The 22,776-nt window shown below is 49.8% G+C and overlaps 1 protein-coding gene across 1 annotated transcript in view; it reads right to left on the reverse strand.

The window, feature by feature from the left end:
- Positions 1–17,910, reverse strand: part of CFAP74 (cilia and flagella associated protein 74) — a 79,205-nt gene extending 61,295 nt beyond the window's left edge. The window contains exons 1-5 of the mRNA XM_030805524.1: positions 17,819–17,910; positions 5,094–5,161; positions 3,134–3,218; positions 2,790–2,933; positions 1,222–1,320 (exon numbers count right to left, since the gene is read on the reverse strand). Of these exons, the coding sequence (XP_030661384.1) occupies positions 1,222–1,320; positions 2,790–2,933; positions 3,134–3,218; positions 5,094–5,160 (395 nt within the window). The 5' untranslated portion in view covers position 5,161; positions 17,819–17,910. The remainder of the gene's footprint in view (positions 1–1,221; positions 1,321–2,789; positions 2,934–3,133; positions 3,219–5,093; positions 5,162–17,818) is intronic.
- Between the last annotated feature and the right edge of the window lie 4,866 nt (positions 17,911–22,776).

Consider the following 22,776-nt stretch of genomic DNA (forward strand, 5'->3'; position numbering starts at 1 on the left):
GGGCTTGGGGAGCCTGCCCTGGGCCCCCAGTTGCCCCTGCATGAAGCCCCTGGGGGCAGCAGCCATCCAGGCCTCTGACCCAGGAAGGACCCAGAACATGTGACAAGCCCCAGGCCCTCGCGTCAGGGCGCCCTGGGTCCCCTCCCTCCCTCCTGCTCCCCTCCTGGGCATCATCCACCCCAGTGCACATCCAGCGCTAGCCCAGCCACGTTCCTAGAGACCACTTCCCGGGCGGTGGGTGGTTGCCCACGAGAGCGGCACAGCGTGATGCTGGCCAGAGTTCCCGGCCATGTGGACATGGGGGGTGGGCTTCGAGCAGCTGGCCGGGTATGGCGGTCACCCCTAGATCCTGGGTGCCACGGTCCAGGAATGAGGCAGGTCAAAACCCTGCAGAGGGCCGGGTGCAGTGGCTCACGCCTGTAATCCCAGCACTTTGGGAGGCCGAGGTGGGTGGATCACGAGGTCAGGAGTTTAAGACCAGCCTGGCCAAGATGGTGAAACCCTGTCTCTACTAAAAATACAAAAAAATTAGCCAGGTGTGGTGGCACATGCCTGTAATCCCAGCTACTCCAGAGGCTGAGACAGAGAATTGCTTAAACCTGGAGGGGCGGAGGTTGCAGTGGCCCGAAGCCCCTCACGCTCCAGGGCCGGGAGGACCTGCTGGTTCCCTTGCCCCTGGCTGCTGGCCCTCTGCTCCCCACGGCTGCACTAGCACCTCCAGGACGGGCACCCTGCTGGGGCCTTCCAGGGCTGGGCTGACCTCGGCAGGCCCTGCAGGCACCCGGTGCCCCCGGAGGGTGAGGGAGGCCGGAGCTGCAGCCGTGGAGCCAGGCTCCGGAAGCAATGCCTGTCAGTGAGTGTTGGCGTTTCCAGCGTCCCCCAGGCCTTCCCGCCTGGGAGTGTGGGACACATGTAGGCCTCTCACCTCTCACCCCGCCCTCAGCTGCCTCACCCTGCTGCTCCAGGCAAGAGTGACCCAAGGGGCCTTCCCCTGACTGCTGACCCACTCGGCCCTGCCTCCCAGAGATCCAGCCCCGGCGCCCTCCAGGCCCCAGCTTTGCCGACCTCACATGCTTCTGTGTGTTTGTGTTGTGGCCTCACACTGGGGCTCCTCATCGGCCTGAACACAGCAGGCGCTTCACGCCTCACTTTGGGTGAACGAATGAACCTCCGGCCCTGACCTCATGCCCGGTTCCCTGCCCCCTGGCAAGGGCCACCTACATGTTGCCTGCCTCTTCCTCTGTGGCCATCTCAGCTGCCACAGCCTCCTGCTGCTTGTCGATCAGGTCCTGCCTCTGCCGACAGGCGCGCAGCTCTCCTCTGGAACAGGGAAGCAAGGGTCAGATGATGGTTGCCTGAAACTCCAGCCTCTGAAGTGACAGTGGGCGTGGCAGTGGGGCCAGGTGAGGCAGAGCCAGACCCCCAGAGTCCCCCTCGCCCAGGCCAGGGGTCTCTCTAACACCTTCAAGCCACACAAGCAGGGTCTTGTCGTCCATTTTCGGAAATCTCTGCCCAGGGGCAGCTGTGTGGTCCCCACCTGAAGGTGACATGCTCCCCAGGGCCGAGGACAGTGCAGGAGCGGGAGGGAACCTGGGTCTGCGTAAACGAGCGCACTCCTGCATGTGAAGGGCACGTGGTGGGAGGTCTGGGGCCCACGGGAGCGGGGAGCTGGAGCTCCTCCACCATCTTCCAGAGTGCGGGCCAGGCACCAGCGGGGCATGGGCCGGGACAGAATGCAGTTCACACGGTAGCTCCTGGGGGCGACTCCAGCCTCAGGTACAAACAATGGAGCAAAGCCCAGAGCACGAACTCTGGAGGTCACTTTTTTTTTTTTCCTGAGACAGAGCCTCGCTTGTCACCCAGGCTGGAGTGCAGTGGCGCGATCTCGGCTCACTGCAACCTCCGCCTCCCAGGTTCAAGCGATTCTGCTGTCTCAGCCTCCCAAGTAGCTGGGACTACAGGCTCATACCACCACGCCCAGCTAATTTTTGTATTTTTAGTAGAGATGGGGTTTCACCATATTGGCTGGGCTGGTCTCAAACTCCTGACCTCAGGTGATCCGCCCTCCTCGGCCTCCCAAAGTGCTGGGATTCCAGGCGTGAGCCACCGCGCACGGCCAAGAAGGTCACTTGGAAGACACACGGGTGCTGCAGGAGCCGAGGAGGGAAATCGTAGTTTCCCTGGGTGAAGTACCCAAGTTAGGTGCCCAAGTTATGGGCAAGAGGTTATGCAGAAGAACATCTGTCTTTCAGTTTTTTATTTTTAGAGACAGGGTCTTGCTCTGTCACCCAGGCTTGCTGCAGCCTTGACTGCCTGGGCTCAAGTGATCCTCTGGCCTCAGCCTCCCAAGTCGCTGGGACCACAGGCGTGCGCCACCACTCTCAGCTGAATGTTTTTATTTTTTAAGAGACGCTGAAATATTTAGGAGTGAAGTATCATGTCTGTAATTTGCTTTAAAATAATTTAGCACAAAACCCCATAGATATAAAATACAAACACACACAAACACAGAGAAAGAAGCTACAGCGAAAGCTTGACAGTTGGCAACTCTGGGTGGCGCTGGGGGCAGCGGGGCCACTTGTTTCTGCCGTTTCTGTGGGAAGGGGGCTGGGAGCGCTGGGCACCAGCTCCTGGGTGGGGCTTGCAGAACTCCTCCATGGAGACCCTGTGGAACCCTCCCTTGCAGGCCCTCAGGGTGATGACAGGCACAGGACCACCCCTGCTGCACCCGTGTCATGGCCTGGGGGGCAGCAAGAGGTGGAGGTGCAGCGGCCTCAGCCCCAGCTCACCTCATCTTCTCAATGAAAAGCTCTTGCTCCTCATGCATCTTATCCAGGGCGCTCAGGTTCTGTCGCAGGTGAAATGCCTGCATTCTGTCCTCAGCTGTTTTCTTCTTCAATTTATCAGCATCAGTATCTAGTTCTTTCACTGAGCTTAGGATGAAAAGGACGTCAGCTGCCACCACCCCAGCTGCAGGCTCAAAACTCATTCCTTGGTGTGGCCTGCCGGGGTAGGTGACTGACAGTTCTGCTTCAGGGCGGGAGCTGCGGGAGCTACAGCCTGTGGAAAGGAGGAAGCAGCTGCCCCACTCCCTTCACCCCCCCAGCTCCCACCCCCCAATCCTCCGAGTTACCTGCTGTGTCCTGGGTCCACGTCATCCTCAGCTTCCTGCAGAAGACATTTGATGTCAAACTCCGGATCCTCTAATTCATCTCTTTCTAGAAATCAAGGCAAGAGTTTTTTGTTTTTTTTTAAAAAAAGCAGATCAAACATTTGCATCTGAAGTTTTAGGATAAATCTTTTTCTTTTTTTGGGACAGGGCGTAAGGAACCTGGCTGCACTGCAGCCACACAGGCACAGGCAGAGGTAAACAGCCTGGGTGACTCAGTGGGATTGGGGCGCTGGCACCCCGAGAGAGAGAGAGAGAGAGTCAGGGGCATCCGTCTTTGCAGACGGACAGCGGGGAGCCAGGGCACAGCACCACTTGGCTCGTGTCCAGAGACAGAGTTAAGCTGCTGACCCTGAAGTCAAGGGAGAGCCGGCCACGCAGCTGTGTGTGTGGGAGCCGCCGGACTAACCAGCCAGGACAGGGTGGACAGTGTGAGACAAAGCCAATGGGGAGAGCTCCTGCTGAATAAAATCCTTTTTCACCTGTCTACGGCCCCCCGAGTGTTCCTTCTGCTCATCCACCCACTCCCTTTGGACCTCAACATGACGTTCGGCGTAGTCATGAACCTGACATGGAGTCTCTGTTGCCCAGGCTGGAGTGCGGTGTCGCGATCTCGGCTCTCTGCCACCTTCGCCTCCCAGGTTCAAGGGATCCTCCCACCTCAGCCTCCCAAGTAGCTGAGGCTACAGGTGTGTCCTACCATGCCCAGCTAATTTTTATATTTTTAGTAGAGAGAGGGTTTCCCCATGATGACCAGGCTGGTCTTGAACTCCTGACCTCAAGGGATCCACCTGTCTCGGCCTCCCCAAGTGCTGGGATGATAGGCGTGGGCCACCACACCTGGCCAGTTTTAGGATAAATCTTGACAAGCTCTAACTTGATGGTTCTCAAAGCAAAATCCAAGGAACCCTGAGGGTCCCTTAGTGTCTTTCAGGGTCTGCGAGGTGAAAACTGTCCATGATCACACTCGCAAGCCATTTGTCTCCTCACTCTCTTCCCATGAGAGGACAGTGGCATTTTCCAGAGGCTGCATGACAGGTGACGTCACAACAGACAGCTCTGAGACTCCAGCTGTCTTCCGTTAAACCCGACTCTTAACGTTACCGCTAATAGGTTCGTTATTGCTATTTTAAGTGGCTAAGTATTAAAATGTTTCCAGCTTTAATTTTTGATACAGTAAGTATTGAAAGATACAGGCAACACAAACAAATGTTCTCTGGGTCTTCAATAATTTTAAGAATGCGAAGGGGTTCTCAGACAAAAGAGGCTGAAGGTCACTATCTCAGAAGATTACAGTGGACTTCCAGCAAAACACAGCAAAGGGAACACAGTTTTTCTTCCCTTCATTAAATCTCAGTAAAAATGATGGAAAAGGCAGAAAGCCACAGTCACAAGGGGGGCGGCAGAGGGAGACGGTGGCGGGGGGCGGGGGGGGAGAAGGCCACACAGCGCCAGGAGCTGACTCAGCACACAACAGAACCCAAAACGGGATGGGGAGTGGGGTGGGGGTGGGAAGGAAATGCGTTCCCAGATTGCGATGGCCTCTGCCTGTGCCCAGAGCTAGAACCAAATCAAGGCACGTCTCAGAAACATTTCAGATCATCAGAGATTTTTTAAAAACAGCTTCCAGGAAAAGAAAACAAAAATAGGTCACATTCAAAGGACTGGGATAAAAATGGCATCAGATTTCTCAATACTGATGTTGGAAACTAGAAAACTATGGTCTGCCGCCTTCAACATCTCAGCCACAATTTATCTTTCTTTCAGATAAAGACAATAATATAAGTTCCCTCTTTGAGAGAAAAATATGAGTGTAAAAGATACCCTCTCCCAGAAATAAAGGGAATTAAAGGGTGACTGTGAAGCATGTCATTTGTCTTTCTTGTTGCTGAAACTTGTGTTACTGTGAAAGAAGCTTTATTACCATCTTCCAAAAGAGGGGCATTGGCCAAAAGCTCGTCCTCAGGGAGCAGGCTGCCGTCGTCTTCCATGCTGGGAGATAGAAATTAGTTACAAAAGATGACCACAAAATATAGATCAATAAAATCATAGATTTAAAAACGGTGAATTAACAATTTCTCTTAAAGAAGATATTAAGAAAACAAACCACAGATGAGGTAAAAATATTTGCAGCACACACATATCTGACACAGGTCTTACATCTGGAACACACGAAGAGCTCCTATCAACCGCATAAAGTCCACACTCCAGTTTAAAAGGTCAAAAGAGGCCGGGCACGGTGGCTCACACCTGTAATCCCAGCACTTCCGGAGGCCGAGGCAGGTGGATCACCTGAGGTCAGGCGTTCCAGACCAGCCTGGCCAACATGGTGAGGCTACAGTGAACTGTGATTGCACCACTGCACTCCAGCCTGGGCAACAGAGTGAGACACTGTCACAAAAGAAAAAAGAAACTGCCCAACAGTATCCCCGAGTATCACTTTACACTCCCACCAGCAAATACAAAATTAAAATAATTAAATACAAAATTAGCCGAGTGTGGTGGCAAGTGCCTATAATCCCAGCTACTCAGGAGGCTGAGGCAGGAGAACTGCTTGAACCCGGGAGGCAGAGGTTGCAGTGAGCCGAGATCATGCCACTGCACTCCAGCCTGGGGACAAGAGCGAGACTCCGTCTCAAGAAAAAAAAAGTCAAAAGATTTGGAATTCCATAAGAAAAGAGATATACAAATGGCCAATATGCATGTGAAACTCTGTAACATCGGTATCTTTAGGGAAATATGAATCAAGCCATAATGAGATACTACTATATACTGATTAGAATGCCTGAGATCGGCCGGGCGCAGTGGCTCACGCCTGTAATCCCAGCACTTTGGGAGGCCGAGGCAGGCAGATCACAAGGTCAGGAGATCGAGACCATCCTGGCTAGCACGGTGAAACCCCGTCTCTACTAAAAAATAGAAAAAATTAGCTGGGTGTGGTGGCGGGCTCCTGTGGTCCCAGCTACTCGGGAGGCTGAGGCAGGAGAATGGCGTGAACCTGGGAGGCGGAGCTTGCAGTGAGCCGAGATCGCACCACTGCACTCCAGCCTGGGCGACAGAGCATCTCAAAAAAAAAAAAAAATGGCTGAGATCAAAACGCTGCCAACAGTGAGCACTGGCAAGGCTATGGAAGGGCTGGCATCGTCACACATTGCTGGTGGGAGTGTAAAGGGACACTCCGGAACACTGTTGGGAAATTTCTTTTTTCTTTTGTGACAGGGTCTCACTCTGTTGCCCAGGCTGGAGTGCAGTGATGCAGTCACAGTTCACTGCAGCCTCCAACTTCTGGGCTCAAGCAATCTTCCTGCCTCACCTTGACAAGTAGCTAAGACTACACGCACATGCCACCATGCCCAGGTAATTTTCAAATTATGGGTTGAGATGGGGGGTCTCTCTTTGTTGCCCAGGCTAGTCTTGAACTCCTGGTCTCAGCCAGGATTCGCCCACCTCAACCTCCCAAAGTGCTGGGATTACAAGCTTGAGCCACTACATCTGGCACCAAAAAGAATTCTTAAATAATTTCAAAATTATTATTACACTTTGGTTATCATTTTGGGAATGTTAGGACCTTGCTCGTGTGGAACTCTTGGTACCGAATCTTCTGTGTCCAGATGTTGGAACTAAATAATTTCACTTAAGAAACAGGCCGGGCGCAGTGGCTTGCACCTATAATCCCAGCACTTTGGGAGGCCGAGGTGGGCGGTTCACTTGAGGTCAGGAATTTGAGATCAGCCTAGCCAGCATGGTGAAACCCCATCTCTACTAAAAATACAAAAAGTAGCCGGGTGTGGTGGCAGGAACCTGTAGTCCCAGCTACTTGGGAGGCTGAGGCAGGAGAATTGCTTGAGCCCAGGAGGCAGAGGTTGCAGTGAGCCGAGATCATGCCACTGCATTCTAGCCTGGGCGACAGAGGAAGACTGTCCCCCCCGCCAAAAAAAAAAGAAGAGAAAAAGAATGTTAAAATCACAAACTCTTTATTTTTTCTGATGAGAATTAAATTTAATGTCTAACTTTATTTTTTTGAGACAGGGTTTGACTCTGTCACCCAGGCTAGAGTGCAGTGGTGCGATCACAGCTCACTGCAGCCTCGAACTCCTGGGCTCAATTGATCCTCCTGCTTCAGCCTCCCAAGGAGCTGGGACTACAGGCATGCACCACCACACCCAGCTGATTTTTGTATTTTCTGTAGACACAGGGTTTCGCCATGTTGCCCAGGCTGGTCTCAAACTTTTGGAATCAAGTGATCCACCTGCCTTGGCTTTCCGAAGTGTTGGAACTAGAGGCGTGAGTCACCGCGCCTGGCAGGTGGCTATTTTCTATTTTACCTTAAATATGTGATTGGTTTTAACGCCTATTAATCACATTGTGCTTGTACCATGATTAATATACAAAACAGCTGATGCCAAATGCTTATAAATCAGCAGGGCACAGTGGCTCATGCCTGTAATCCCAGCAACATGGGAGCTTGAGGTGGGAGGCTGTCTTGAGGCCAGGAGTTTGAGACCAGCCTGGGCAACATAGGGAGACCCCCATTTCTAGAAAAAAAAAAAAAGTGGCCAGGCACAGTGGCTCACGCCTGTAATCTCAGCACTTTGGGAGGCCGAGGAAGGCGGATCACGAGGTCAGGAGATCAAGACCATCCTGGCTAACACGATGAAACCCCGTCTCTACTAAAAATACAAAAAATTAGCCAGGCGTGGTGGCCGGCGCCTGTAGTCCCAGCTACTCAGGAGGCTGAGGCGGGAGAATGGCGTGAACCCGGGAGGCGGAGCTTGCAGTGAGCCGAGATCACATCACTGCACGCCAGCCTGGACAGAGTGAGACTCCGCCTCAAAAAAAAAAAAAAAAAAAAAAGGTAAAAAAAATGTAGCCAGGCGTGGTGGTGCATACCTGTAGTCCCACCTATTCAGTAGGCTGCGGTAGGAGGATCACTTGAGCCCAGGAGGTCGAGGCTGCCATGAGCTGTGATTGTGCCACTGCAGCCCAGCCTGTACGACAGCGCAAGACCCTGACTCTAAAAGTGTTAAAAAAAAAAAAAAAAAGCTTTAAGTCAATGTACCTATTATAGAGACAGACATTTTACATTGGGAATTAGCACTATCATTTCACATTGAAATAATGAGTAATTCCAGGTGAAATGCACATAAATGTTGACATTATGTATGAGATGCTAAAATTGTAAAATTGTAGAGGACTGTTTTTCATTGCTTAGCAATTGCTTCAGAATAATTCACTAAAAATATTTTCAGTGCCTAGCAATGTTTCTTGGATAAATTATTAATGTATCAATGCCAGTAATTGTTTAAACTTACAAAGAAACAATTGCATTTTAAAGTCCTGAGAGGCAGAATTTTAAGGCATCTTGTAAAATTCCAACAATATTTTTTCCACTTGAAAGAACTGATTAAACTGCTAGTCTTTGAGTGGCGGGATTTTCAGAAAATATTTAGAAAATGGCCAAACCTATTCAGCTCTGTGCTTGTGAATTCCATGTGGCCTCCGTGGCCTCATTTTGCTGGACACCCAGTGAATGACAGTCTTACAAAATGTGTCATTACACACACACAGTTCCTTTTAAGATGATCATACTAAACCATATACACTGAGCATCCGGATAAAGACGGCACTTCCAACAGGCAGTCACCTCTGATCTCTCCTGAGTCCTCACTAACAACAGGGGGTATTGTTTTCAATACATGAATCTACCAGGGCAAGGGCCAGTGGGAGAAACAGGAGCAAAGAGAAGCGGCAGGTGGAGGGATGAGGGTAGCTGTCCCTGCAGACAGAGGCGCTGGCTGATCCTCTGCAGGGGTAGCTGAGAACAAACCCAACGTCGCCACACAGCTGTGAAAGGTTCAGGAACGGGCAGCTTCGGGTGCTCCTCCGGTGGGAGCAGTGGGATCGGAAACCGAGAGACCCAGGAAAGTGTGCTGAAGAAGCAGTGGAGGTTCCACTGTGGTGACATGGCTAGCCAGTGTGCCAGCATCACACTGAAAATCATCAGAAATGCTGGATAGGACTGTACTTTAAGTCTCATAAAAATGTTGAAGAACGGGCCAGGTGAGGTGGTTCACACCTGTAATCCCAGCACTTTGGGAGGCCGAGGCGGGCAGATCACTTAAGGTTTGAGACCAGCCTGGCCAACATAGTGAAACCCCATCTCTACTAAAAATACAAAAAGTAGAAGGGCGTGATGGTGCGTCCCTGTAATCCCAGCTACTTAGGAGGCTGAGGCAGGAGAATTGTTTGAATCCGGGAGGTGGAGGTTGCAGTGAGCTGAAATCATGCCACTGCACTCCAGCCTGGGCGACAGAATGAGACTCGGACTCAAAAAAAAAAAAAAAAAAAAGTTGAAGAACGAACAAAATAAGAAACTTTCAGGTTAAAACCTAAGGTAAAAGTATAGATTAAATAACCAAGCTAAAGGGAAGTATATTATCGAATTGTATTAAAAACCAAGAACAGACTGGGCGCAGGGGCTCACGCCTGTAATCCTAGCAGTTTGGGAGGCTGAGGCAGGAGGATCACAAGGTCAGGAGATCAAGACCATCCTGGCTAACACAGTGAAACCCCGTCTCTACTAAAAATACAAAAAATTAGCTGGGCATGGTGGCGGGCGCCTGTAGTCCCAGCTACTCTGGAGGCTGAGGCAGGAGAATGGTGTGAACCCGGGAGGCGGAGCTTGCAGTGAGCTGAGATGTGCCACTGCACTCCAGCCTGGACGACAGAGCAAGACTCCGTCTCAAACAAACAAACAAGCAAACGAACAAAACCAAGAACAACAACAAAAAATCAAACTAACTTTATTATTTTTTTGAGACACAGTCTCACTCTGTCACCCAGGCTGGAGTGCAGAGGTGCGATCTTGGCTCACTGCAACCTCTGCCTCCTGGGTTCAAGCAATTCTTGTGCCTCAGCCTCCTGGGTAGCTGGGATTACAGGCACAGGCCACCACGCCTGGCTAATTTTTGTATTTTTAGTAGAGATGGAGTTTCATCATGTTGGCCAGGCTGGTTTCAAACTCAAGACCTCGGGTAATCCTTCCGAAGTGCTGGGATTACAGGCGTGAACCACTGTGCCTGGCCAAACTCTCTACAATTTAAAAGAGACATCTAAAACACAAGCCTAAGAAGCATTGCATTTTAAAAGTCAGAAAGAAATGCAGGAACCATAAATAGGAAGTTAGTGGAGTTGTCTAGAAACAGACAAAAAACTTAGGCAAAAAGCAGGACCAGCAGTGGGGACACATTCTAACCACATGTTTAATTCACCAGGAAGACTCAGCATCTTCAAATCTGTACTTAATGTTGATTGATCAGATTATTCATTGATCAAATTATTCATTATGGGTGCTACTTTAAACATATGAAAAAATAGAGAAAAAAATCAGATTAAGTGTGTGATCTCATGTGGGCTTCTAAGTGGACTGGCAATAACAGAAAGAAGGTCTCCTGAAATATTGGCCGGGTGCGGTAGCTCCTGTTTGTGATCTCAGCACTTTTGGAGGCCGAGGTGGGTGGATCACTTGAGGTCTGGAGTTCGAGACCAGCCTGACCAACATGGTGAAACCCCGTCTCTACTAAAAATACAAAAATTGGCCGGGCACGGTGGCTCACGCTTGTAATCCCAGCACTTTGGGAGGCCGAGGCGGGCAGATCACGAGGTCAGGAGATCGAGACCACTGTGAAACCCCGTCTCTACTAAAAATACAAAAAAAATAGCCAGGCGTGGTGGCGGGCGCCTGTAGTCCCAGCTACTTGGAGGCTGAGGCAGGAGAATGGCGTGAACCCGGGAGGCGGAGCTTGCAGTGAGCCGAGATTGCGCCACTGCACTCCAGCCTGGGCAACAGAGCGAGACTCCGTCTGAAAAAAAAAAAAAAAAAATACAAAAATTAGCCAGGTGTGATGGCAGGCACCTGTAATCCCAGCTACTCAGGAGGCTGAGGCAGGAGAATCGCTTAAACTTAGGAGGTGGAGGTTGTAGTGAGCCAAGATCATGCCACTGCACTCCAGCCTGGGTGACAGAGCAAGACAGTCTCAAAAAAAAAAAGAAGAAGAAGAAGAAGAAATGAACTTCTGTAATGTGATAGAGTATATATACCAAAAATCACCACAGCAAACGTCACACTTAAACATTAAAAACATTCCCTTAAGACTGAGAACAAAACAGGGATGCTCTCTAAAACCACTTCTCAGTATTCATCACGTCCCCAGCCAGAACAATCAGATGTAAAAGAAATAAAAGGCAGCCAGGCGTGGTGGCGCATGCCTGTAATCCCAGCACTTTGGGAGGCTAAGTGGCGGATCACCTGAGGTCAGGAGTTCGAGACCAGCCTGACCAACGTGGGGAAACTCCGCCTCTACCAAAAATGCAAAATTAGCTGGGCATGGTGGTGCATGCCTGTAATCCCAGCTACTTGGGAGGCTGAGGCAGGAGAAATGTTTGAACCTGGGAGGCGGAGGTTGCAGTGAGCTGAGATTACGCCATTGCACTCCAGCCTGGGCAAAAAGTGCGAAACTCCGTCTCAAAAAAAAAAAAATAAATAAATAAAAGGCATAAGGAATGGAAGGGAAAAATGGTCATTATTTCAGATAAAATGACTGTATACATAGAAAATCCAAACAAATATACAGATAAGTTATTTAATTAAAACAACTTAGTAATGTTGCTGGGTACAACTTCAATAATAAAAATCAAGTATATTTCTATTTATCAGAAGAAATAATGAGAAAATAAGATTTAGAAAAGCTACCATTTACAATTACATCAAAACCCATGAAGTACTCAAGAATAAATACAACAAAAGACACACAGACCTCTACAGAGAATATGAGGAACCCTCTCGGGCAACATTAAAGGAGATGGACATAAAAATAAACGGAACAAACGACCCGTTTCTTCAACAAATAAATGGCCTGGGGGAAAATAAGGAAGGGGGGGTCTTTAAGTGAAAAGAGCCTCGAGAGACAAGTTGGCCACATGCAACCTGGGGATCTTGTTCAAATCTCGATTCAAGCAAACCAGCTGTAAATGACTTTTTTTTTTTTTTTTTTTTTTTTTGAGACGGAGTGTTGCTCTGTTGCCCAGGCTGGAGTGCAGTGGCGTGATCTCGGCTCACTATAAGCTCCTCCTCCCGGGTTCACGCCATTCTCCTGCCTCAGCCTCCCGAGTAGCTGGGACTACAGGCACCTGCCACCACGCCTGGCTAATTTTTTTTGTATTTTTAGTAGAGACGGGGTTTCGCCATGTTAGCCAGGCTGGTCTCGATCTCCTGACCTCGTGATCCACCCGCCTCGGCCTCCCAAAGTGCTGGGATTACAGGCATGAGCCACCGCGCCCGGCCTGTAAAAGACATTTTTGAGACAATTCCTGAAAGTGAGCACAAACTGGCATTAGTTTCCATTAAGAAATTATTAATGTGGGCCGGGCATGGTGGCTCATGCCTATAATCCCAGCACTTTGGGAGGCTGAGGCGGGCGGATCACCCGAGGTCAGGAGTTCGAGACCTGCCTGGCCAACATGGTAAAACCTCATCTCTACTAAAAATACAAAAATTAGCCGAGTGTGGTGGCGGGCGCCTGTAATCCCAGCTACTTGGGAGGCTGAGGCAGAAGAATCACTTGAATCTGGGAGGTAGAGGTTGCAGTGAGCCGAGATCGCGCCATTGCACTCCAGCCTGGGTGACAGAGCGAGACTTCATCTCAAAAAAAACAAGAAATTATTAATTGTATTGGGGTTGATGATGATTTTGTGGTTATGCTAAAAATAAGTTTCTATCTGTCAGAGGCATCTACAAAGGTTTTTACAGGTGAAATGATATCTTGCCTGGGATTTTCTTTGAAACACGCTAGTCCAGAACTACAAATAGGGAGGGGTAATGGGAGAGGAATGCTGTGAGGCTGATAGCTGCTGAGGCAGGGATGGGCACCTGGGGCTTCGTGTTATCATTCTCTCTACTTTTTTGACTTTGCAATTTTCCATAATAAAAGTTTTTTCTAAAAGAAAATCTAAATAAATAGGCCGGGCGCAGTGGCTCTCGCATGTCATCCCAGCACTTTGGGAGGCCGAGGCAGGCGGATCACGAGGTCAGGAGATCAACACCATCCTGGCTAACGCGGTGAAACCTCATCTCTACTAAAAATACAAAAATAAAATTAGCCGGGTGTGGTGGCGGGCACCTGTAGTCCCAGCTATTCAGGAGACTGAGGTAGGAGAAGGGCATGAAGCCAGAAGGCGGAGCTTGCAGTGAGCTGAGATCTTGCCACTGCACTCTAGCCTAGGCAACAGAGCGAGACTCTGTCTCAAAAGGAGTAATAATAAAATAAAATTAAAATTAAAAAATGAATAAATAGCTCATGTTCAAGCACTAGAAACTCAATGTCGTCAGGAAGTCAGTTCTTTCCAAATTGCTCTATAGATTCCCTAAACCCTTATCCAAATCCCAACAGAAATGTGTGTGTGTGTGTGTGTGTGTGTGTGTGTGTGTGTGTCTACATGCAAGAGCGAGAGAATGAGAAACTCGTCTGGTGAATTTTAAAATGTATATGGAAGAACAATGGAACAATAGTTTTGAAGGGGGAAGCGGTGCCCCACCAGATATCAAGATTGGTTCTAAAGCTGTAAAATTAAGACAGTAGAGTGCTTTGGCCAAGACAAACAGACCAATGGAACAGATGAGAGAGGCCAGAAACAGGCCTCCACGTACTAGCGCTAGGCAGGATAGAAGCAGGGTTGCTGAGCAGTAGCTACGGAATGGACATCTTTGTCGGCACCCACCCAAAGATCAGTCTCACGTGGATTAAAGACTCGTATGGGAAAAATCAAAATTCTGCTACAGTGTGTGTGTTAGCGGGGAGTCAATGGGGGGTAGGAATGGAGACTTGTTACTTCAGAATTTCTTAAATAAGACACTAAAAACATTAGGCACAAAGGGAAAATTTGGTAGAGTCGCCCACATTTCAGTTAAAAATTTGCATTCAGGCCAGGTGCAGTGGCTCACACCTGTAATCCCAGCACTTTGGGAGGCCGAGGCAGGTGGGTCACTTGAGGTCAGGAGTTTGAGACCAGCCTAGCCAACATGGCGAAACCCTGTCTCTACAAAAAACACAAAAATTAGCCGGGCGTGCTGGCGTGCAGCTGTAACCCCAGCTACTCTGGAGGCTGAGGCAAGAGACTCCCTTGAACCTGGGAGGAGGAGGTTGCAGTGAGCCAAGATCGTGCCACTGCACTACAGCTTAGGTGACAGAGCAAGACTCTGTCTCAAACAAATAAACAAAACCAAATCTTTTGTTCAGATGACATCCTAGGGAAAGTTAAAGAAAACCTACAGGCCGGGGGCAGTGGCTCACACCTGTAATCCCAGCACTTTGGGAGGCCGAGGTGGGCGGATCACAAGGTCAGGAGATCGAGACCATCCTGGCTAACATGGTGAAACCCCATCTCTACTAAAAATACAAAAAATTAGCCAGGCGTGGTGCGGGCGCCTGTAGTCCCAGCTACTCGGGAGGCTGAGGCAGGAGAGTTGCTTGAACCGGGGAGGTAGAGGTTGCAGTGAGCCGAGATTGTGCCATCGCACTCCAGCCTGGGCAACAGAGCGAGACTCCATCTCAAAAAAAAAAAAAAAAGAAAAAGAAAACCTACAAAGTAGAAGACAATCACAGCACATAACCCAGAGTTTTACTGTCAAGACCATGTAAGGAATATCCATGAGTGGATAAAGAAGACAGACAGCCCCACACCACAATGGGCAAAAGACTTCAACAGGCACTTAACAGCCAAGGGCGTGCCATGTCCCCTAACATGCGCACGGGTTCGGAGGATCAGGACATGGGTTTTTTGGGGAAGGGGGAGCTCATGCTGCCTCTGGCACCCTCTGGCTCCGCGATTCCTCTCCCAGGAGCACACCGTACAGAAAATCATCCCACCTGTTGTCGTAGCTTCCTGGGGTCGCCATAACAAAGTACCACGACCTAGGTGGATTCAGCAACAGAGTTGTCTCACGGTTCTGGAAGCCATCGTCTAAAACCTAGCTGCTGGCAGGGCCATGATCCCTCTGAAGGCACGAGGGAAGGGCCTGTTTCAGGCCTCTCTTCTAGCTTCTGCTAGTTCTGTGGCTTGTGGCAGCAAAATTCCAATCTTCGTAGGACATTCTCTCTGTCTGCATGTCTATGTCCAAATTTCTCCTTTTTATAAGGACACCAGTCATACCAGATGAGGCACTCACCCTATTCTAGTATGTCCTCCTCTTAGCTACTTACAGGCATCACCGTAAGTCCAAATAAGGTCATATTCTCAGGTCCCGAGGCTTACAGACAGCCCCGATGGCCGCGGTGCCACCGTGTGGATGAATCTCTCACACAACCCGGAGGAGAAAAAGGCAGAGGCGCACCTGATGCTCTTCCTCTCCCGCTTCCCTTCACTGTCACAGTAGGTTCCCTGGGTAGGGCAGGTGGAGCAGGATCCACAGTGGCCCAGGCTGGACTGTCGGAGCCTGGCTGGGTGAGGAGGGTGAGGGTATGTGGCTGAGGCTCAGAGCTGTATGCGGGCGACTGTCTGGGTGAGGAGGGTGCCGGTGTGTGTGGCTGAGGCTCAGAACTGGATGTCAGAGCCTGAGAAGAAAGAGGGCAGCCCCAGGTGTACCCCAGAGGGTGTCAGAGCCCAGGCAGGAGAAGAAGGTGTCCACCATGAGAGCCTCCCAGGCCAAGCCTGGGAGTGATGACATATTTGCATAGCTTCCAAATACCTCCTACAAAATGCTTGTGTTTGTTTTTGTTTTTTTCTTGAGACGTAGTCTCGCTCTGTCATCCAGGCTGGAGTGCAGTGGCGCAGTGTCGGCTCACTGCAAGCTCCGCCTCCCAGGTTCATGCCATTCTCCTGCCTCAGCCTCCCGAGTAGCTGGGACTATAGGCGCCTGCCACCAAGCCCAGCTAATTTTTGTATTTTTAGTGGAGATGGGGTTTCACCGTGTTAGCCAGGATGGTCTCAATCTCCTGACCTCGTGATCCGCCCTCCTCAGCCTCCCAAAGTGCTGGGATTACAGGCGTGAGCCACCGCACCTGGCCAAAATGCTTGTTAATTACGAAGGAAAAAAGAACTTCCCAGCGGAGATGCTGGCAGATACCACCTTAATCAAGAGCTAAAAATGAACATCATTAGTAACGTGACAACGTGACCACTGTGAGCCACTGACTGGGTGGAATGAACAGGCCACGGTGTCACCTCTGTGACTTTCCTGTCCGAGACGCACAGTGGGAATCTAATCACGAGGACACAGCAGATGAAACCAAATGGAGGGACTTTCTCCAAAGTAATTGGCCCATGACCTTCAAAGGTGTCAGGGTCATGACAGCCAAAGCAAGGCCAAGGAATATTCTGGACTGAAGGGGAATAAAGAGGTATGTGAGAATTCAGTGCGAAGTGACTCTAGGCTGGATCCTTCCACGTTGGGGCCCTGATGCAATCAACTGGCAAAGCATGTTTGACAGGCTGAGGGGTAAACACAGCCACAGGCCTGTGTCCTCTCCTGACTCGGGCCATGTGTGGCTGTGTTGGAGAATGTCCTCGTTTGTGGAAAATACACTCTACAAGGGTGGGGGGCGACAGAGCGTCATGAAGGCAACTTACTCTCAAATTCTTCTTGAGAAGTTTTTTTGTGCTGAGCTTGCAACTTTTATACAAGTTTGGGATTGTTTCAAAAAATGTTAAAGAATATATGTGGTATTACATAAAGTTTATATATATTATTAAACTTATATAAAAGTATATGTAGTATTATATAAAGTTTAATATATATTATTAAACTTACATAAAACTATATGTGGTATTATATATAGTCTATATGTTTATATTATATATTGTTTATATAACACCACATATATTCTTTAAAATTTTATATAAAGTTTATATAAAGTTTAAAATAAGTGAAAGTTAACTATATTGTTTAGGGATGCATGCATAGGTAAGTAAAACTAAAGAAAAAGTCAGCCATGGTCAAGAAGAGCGGGTCTGTGAGTGGCATGGGGGAGAGACTTTGGGGTGCTGATGAGGTTCTATTTCTTAACTTGGGTAGTGGCTACCGATATTCGCTTTATAACCAATCTCTAAGTTGCACATGTGCATGTATGCACCATCTTTATGCAGAGAATATCAGTCCATTTCTTTTGAACTGTGGGCCCTAGAGGAGGCCTGCTTACTACCTCAGTACCTGGCTTATGCAGATAAAAGGAGTATTCCTTTAGGAAAAACAAAATACTAGAGGCAAATCAGCGTCCAAAACCAGGTTATACTAAAACCAAATGACTTTGGGGCTATGGACCACGTTCTCCTTTTTAGCTAGGCAGACACTCATAGTCTTAACTTTTCACCAGACAAGCTGGCGCTTGATTTTTGTTTAATGTTTTTGTAAATGTGTTATAATAATGCTTTATTATAACATCTGCTGCAAAGTCAGGGGCGGGCCCCTCAATAGAGGCTGTGCCAGCGCCGGGGTTCCCTGAAACGAACGAGGGACTGGAACTATTAACAAAGTCATTTCCCTGGCACAGCTTTCTGGGAAAGGCGTTTAATATGGGACGGAGTTCTGCCTGGGGGGCGGGGGTCAAACCCTTCCAGCTCAGCCCCAGGGTCAAACGCATCCGCCCCCACACCCACCTCTGGCTGGCCTGGGTCCCAGGTTCTCGGGCTCCGGAGGCTCAGAAACCCCAGGCTGCTCAGGCAGGCGGCGGTCCTTGGCGATTGCCCTCGGCGGCCCTGGTGGCGTGGTTTGGAGCGGGCAGCTCCATGGCAACGGAAGACTCCATCGTGGCCGGAGGGGGAGCCTCGCCCTTGCTGCTCCCTGGCTGGAGCGGGTGGTTTGGTCCGACCCACCACCCACCGCGCGGGGCGGGGCGGGGCCGGAGCAAGGAGGTCGCGGCCCCGAGGCGCAGCTGAAGGGCCATGCCACAGGCCGCGGGGCGGGGAAGTCTCCGGGGTCCCAGACGGCCAGGCCTGGCCCAGGGCCAAGCCTTGGAGGTGACAGACAGACTTGGGGGGCCCGGAGGAGCTCAGCACCAGCGCGGTGGCCCAGAGGACCGGGGCAGGTGCATGATGGTTTGGAGTCATTGTCAACCTAAAAAACTAGGAGGTTTCCCGTGAAAATGGGGATTTTCCTCTTCTCTTGAAAATGGAAGATCGGGCTGGGCGCAGTGGCTCACGCCTGTAATCCCAGCGGTTTAGGAGAACGAGGTGGACGGATCACTTGAGGTCAGGAATTTGAGACCAGCCTGGCCAACATGGTGAAACCCCCTCTCTTCTAAATATACAAAAATGGCCGGGCGCGGTGGCTCACGCCTGTAATCCCAGCACTTTGGGAGGCCGAGGCGGGCGGATCAGGAGGTCAGGAGATCGAGACCATCCTGGCTAACACAGTGAAACCCCGTCTCTACTAAAAATACAAAAAATTAGCCGGGCGTGGTGGTGGGCGCCTGTAGTCCCAGCTACTTGGGAGGCTGAGGCAGGAGAATGGCGTGAACCCGGGAGGTGGAACTTGCAGTGAGCCGAGATCGCGCCACTACACTCCAGCCTGGGCGACAGAGCAAGACTCCGTCTCAAAAAAAAATAAATAAATAAATAAAAATAATAAATAAATAAATAAATATACAAAAATTAGCGGGGCGTGGTGGCAGCTGCCTATAATTCCAGCTACTCAGGAAGCTGAGGCAGGAAAATCGCTTGAATCCAGAAGGAAGAGGTTGCAGTGAGCCAAGATTGCACCACTGCACTCCAGCCTGGATGATAGAGTGAGACTCCAGCTCAAAAAAAAAAAAAAGACTTCTGAATGTTATGTTCCAGCAAAGGCTCCAAGTGAAAAATCGTAAAAGTAAATAGCAAAGTCAGTGAGCTATGATGGTGCCATCGCACTCTGGCCTGAGCGAAATCAAGACCCTGTTTCAAAATTAAAAACAGCAAAAACCTGGCTGGGCACAGTGGCTCATGCTTGTAATCCCAGCACTTTGGGAGGCTGAGTTGGGCAGATCACTTGAAGTCAGGAGTTCAAGACCATCCTGGCCAACATGGTGAAACCCTGTCTCTACTAAAAATACAAAAATTAGCCAGGTGTGGTGGCACACACCTGCAGTCCCAGCTACCCCAGAGGCTGAGGCAGGAGAATCGTTTGAACCCGGGAGGTGGAGGTTGCAGTGAGCCAAGACTACGCCACTGCACTCCAGCCTGAGTGACAGAGCGAGACTCCATCTCAAGACAAACAAAAAAAAAACAAAACGGAAGACGGGCCCAACACACCAAGCCGGTTCCGACGTTCCCCATTGCCTTCCCCACAGTCCCCACCCCCTGCTGCCCAGCCCATCTCGCTGTGCATCCTGTTATACCGGAGCCTCTTCTCGCATTGCTGGCCCATGGGGGCCGTTTGCAATGGAGACATGGGAGTGTGAGGAAAGGGAGTGGTCTCTCACTGGGCCACTCTATGCCAAGAACTGGGCTCACGAGTGGATTGGACGTGTCCCTATCCCGGCAGTCTTTCGGCCCGCCATGTGTAGGGCTTGCAGGGTGGCCAGCTCCTGATGCCACAGTGAGGCCTGGGAGGTCCTTTAGTTTTATCCTGGCCCATAACCTGATCCATCAGAGGCAAGACACCTTGCAGAATGCCCAGCACCCGTGAGAATGGCTGTGGAAAGTAGCTGGGTGACACCACAGCACCTCGGCACTCACCCACCTTCCGCAGTACCAGATCGCTTTCCTCCTCAGAATCTGAGGAATAGAACCAGCCGAGGTTCGCTTTTTTAAGAGAGATTATACTTCTTCCCGACTCTACAGAAATGATAGGGCTTCTTCCTTATCAGCTTTGCCTCCTTGGACCTTTCCCAATGAACTGTTAATATACTTTCTAGGAAAGGGCCGGGCACGGTGGCTCACGCCTATAATCCCAGCACTTTGGGAGGCCAAGGCAGGTGGATCACCTGAGGTCAGGAGTTCGAGACCAGCCTGGCCAACATGGTGAAACCCCTGTCTACTAAAATACAAAAATTAGCTGGCGTGGTGGCGCATGCCTGTAATCCCAGCTACTCGGGAGGCTGACACAGGAGAATTGCTTCAACCTAGGAAGCAGAGGTTGCAGTGAGCCAAGATCACACTACTGCACTCCAGCCTGGGCAGCAGAGCGAGACTCTAACTCTCTCTCTCTCTCTCTGTATATATATAGTCTAGGAAAGAAGGAAAGAAGGAAAGGACAGTGACAGCCTGAGAACAGCCCCGTGTCCATGGAACTGGTTGGTTAAGGAAGCTGTGGAACACCTATACGATGGAGGTCGGCTGTAAGGAAGGTATAAGGACCATTTATTTCTATGTTCTGCTGTGGAGTGACTCCAGAACATATTGTTAAGTAAAAAAAATTGAGCCAGGCATGGTGGCTTGAGCCTGTAGTCCCAGCTACTTGGGAAGCTGAGGCAGGATGGATTGCTCGAGCCCAGGAGTTTGAGGCTGCAGTGAGCTATGATTGTACCACTGCACTCTAGCCCCGGCAACATAGTGAAACCCCATTTCAAAATTTCAAAAAAAAAAAAAAAAATCAGGCCAGGCACAGCGGCTGACGCTTCTAATCCCAGCATTTTGGGGGGCAAGGTGGGAGGATCACTTGAGTCCAGGAGTTTGAGACCAGCCTGGGCAACATGGTGAAACCCTGACTCTAAAAAAATACAAAAATTTAGCCGGCCATGGTGGTGCACACCTGTAGTCCCAGCTATTCGGGAGGCTGAGGTGGGAGGACCTCTTGAGCCCGGGAGATTGATGCTGCCCTGAGCTGTGATCGTGCCACTGCACTCTAGCTTGGGTGACAAGTGAGATCCTGTCTCAAAAAAAAAATTTAAAAAATCAAGATGCAGAAAAGTGTGTATAGTATTTATGTAAGAAGGAGCAATGGCAATAAGAATATATATATATTTTTTACATTAAAAAGGTTACTATCTGGGGCAGAAGGGCACAGGACTAGAAAGCAGATCTCTTTAAATGTGCTTACATTCACTTATAGAACTGTGTAATTAGAAAACCAAAAATAAATCAAAATAGAAAAGCATCTAAAACTTGGAGACAGAATGAAACAAATGAACCTAATTGTATGGCATGTTGGGGGGTTAGCCATACAAAAAAGGATAATTTTGAGTGACTTTTTATTTTTATTTTTAGACAGAGTCTCGCTGTGTCACCCAGGCTGGAGTGCAATGGAGTGATCTTGGCTCACTGCAACTTCCCCTCCTGGATCCAAGCAATTCTCCTGCCTCAGCCTCCCAAGTAGCTGAGATTACAGGCATGCGCCTGAATGCCTGCCTAGTTTTTTGTATTTTTAGTAGAGATGGGATTTCACCATGTTGGCCAGGCTGGTCTTGAACTCCTGAGCTCAAGTGATCTGCCCGCCTTGGCCTCACAAAGTGACTTTTTCAAAGAGACAATGTCTTGCTCTGTTCCCCAGGCTGGAGTGCAGCGGCTCCATCATGGCTCACCGCAGCCTCGACCTCCTGGGCTCAAGTGAGCCTCCCACCTCAGCCTCTCAAGCAGCTGGGACTATGTGTGTGCACCACCATGCCCAGCTAATTCATTTCTATTTTATTTTATTATTTTTTGAGACGGAGTCTCGCTCTGTCGCCCAGGCTGGAGGGCAGTGGCACAATCTTGGTTCACTGCAAACTCCGCCTCCCGGGTTCACGCCATTCTCCTGCCTCAGCCTCCCAAGTAGCTGGTCATTTTTATTTTTATTTTTGCAGAGATGGGGTCTCACTATCTTTTCCAGGCTGGTGTAGAACTCCTGGCCTCAAGCAATCCTCCTGCCTCGGCCTCCCAAAGTGCTGGGACTCCACACAGGTGTGAGCCACAGCACCCAGCCTTCAAGTGACTTTAAAACCCAACCGTTTGGCCGGGTGCGGTGGCCCACGCCTGTAATCTCAGCACTTTGGGAGGCCTAGGCGGGCAGATCACGAGGTCAGGAGATCGAGACCATCCTGGCTAACACAGTGAAACCCCGTCTTTACTAAAAATACAAAAAAATTAGCTGGGCATGGCGGTGTGTGCCTGTAGTCCCAGCTGCTGGGGAGGCTGAGGCAGGAGAATGGCGTGAACCCAGGTGGCAGATCTTGCAGTGAGCCGAGATTGCACCACAGCACTCCAGCCTGGGTGACAGAGCAAGACTCTGCCTCAAAGAAAAAAAAAAAACAAAAAAACCCAGCCGTTTGACTGTGTATACCTAGTACACTGTATCCTGATGACAAAAGAATTGTGAAGAAATCTTAGTTTGTTTGCAGTAATCCTGATTATAGTAATATTATTGATATTGCTGTTCTAAAATAATTCTGTAAGGAGATAAAACAAGTTGGCTGGGCACGGTGGCTTGCGCCTGTAATCCTAGCACTTTGGGAGGCTGAGGTGGGTGGATCACCTGAGGTCAGGAGTTCGAGACCAGCATGGCCAACATGGTGAAACCCTGTCTCTACTAAAAATACAAAAATTAGCCAGGCATGGTGGCATTGGCCTGTAATCCCAGCTACTCGGGAGGCTGAGGCAGGAGAATCACTTGAATCCTGGAGGCAGAGGTTGCAGTGAGCTGAGATTGCGCAACTACACTCCAG

Source organism: Nomascus leucogenys, chromosome 24 (genome assembly GCF_006542625.1).
Source record: "Nomascus leucogenys isolate Asia chromosome 24, Asia_NLE_v1, whole genome shotgun sequence".
In the NCBI taxonomy this organism is placed as follows: Eukaryota; Metazoa; Chordata; class Mammalia; order Primates; family Hylobatidae; genus Nomascus; species Nomascus leucogenys.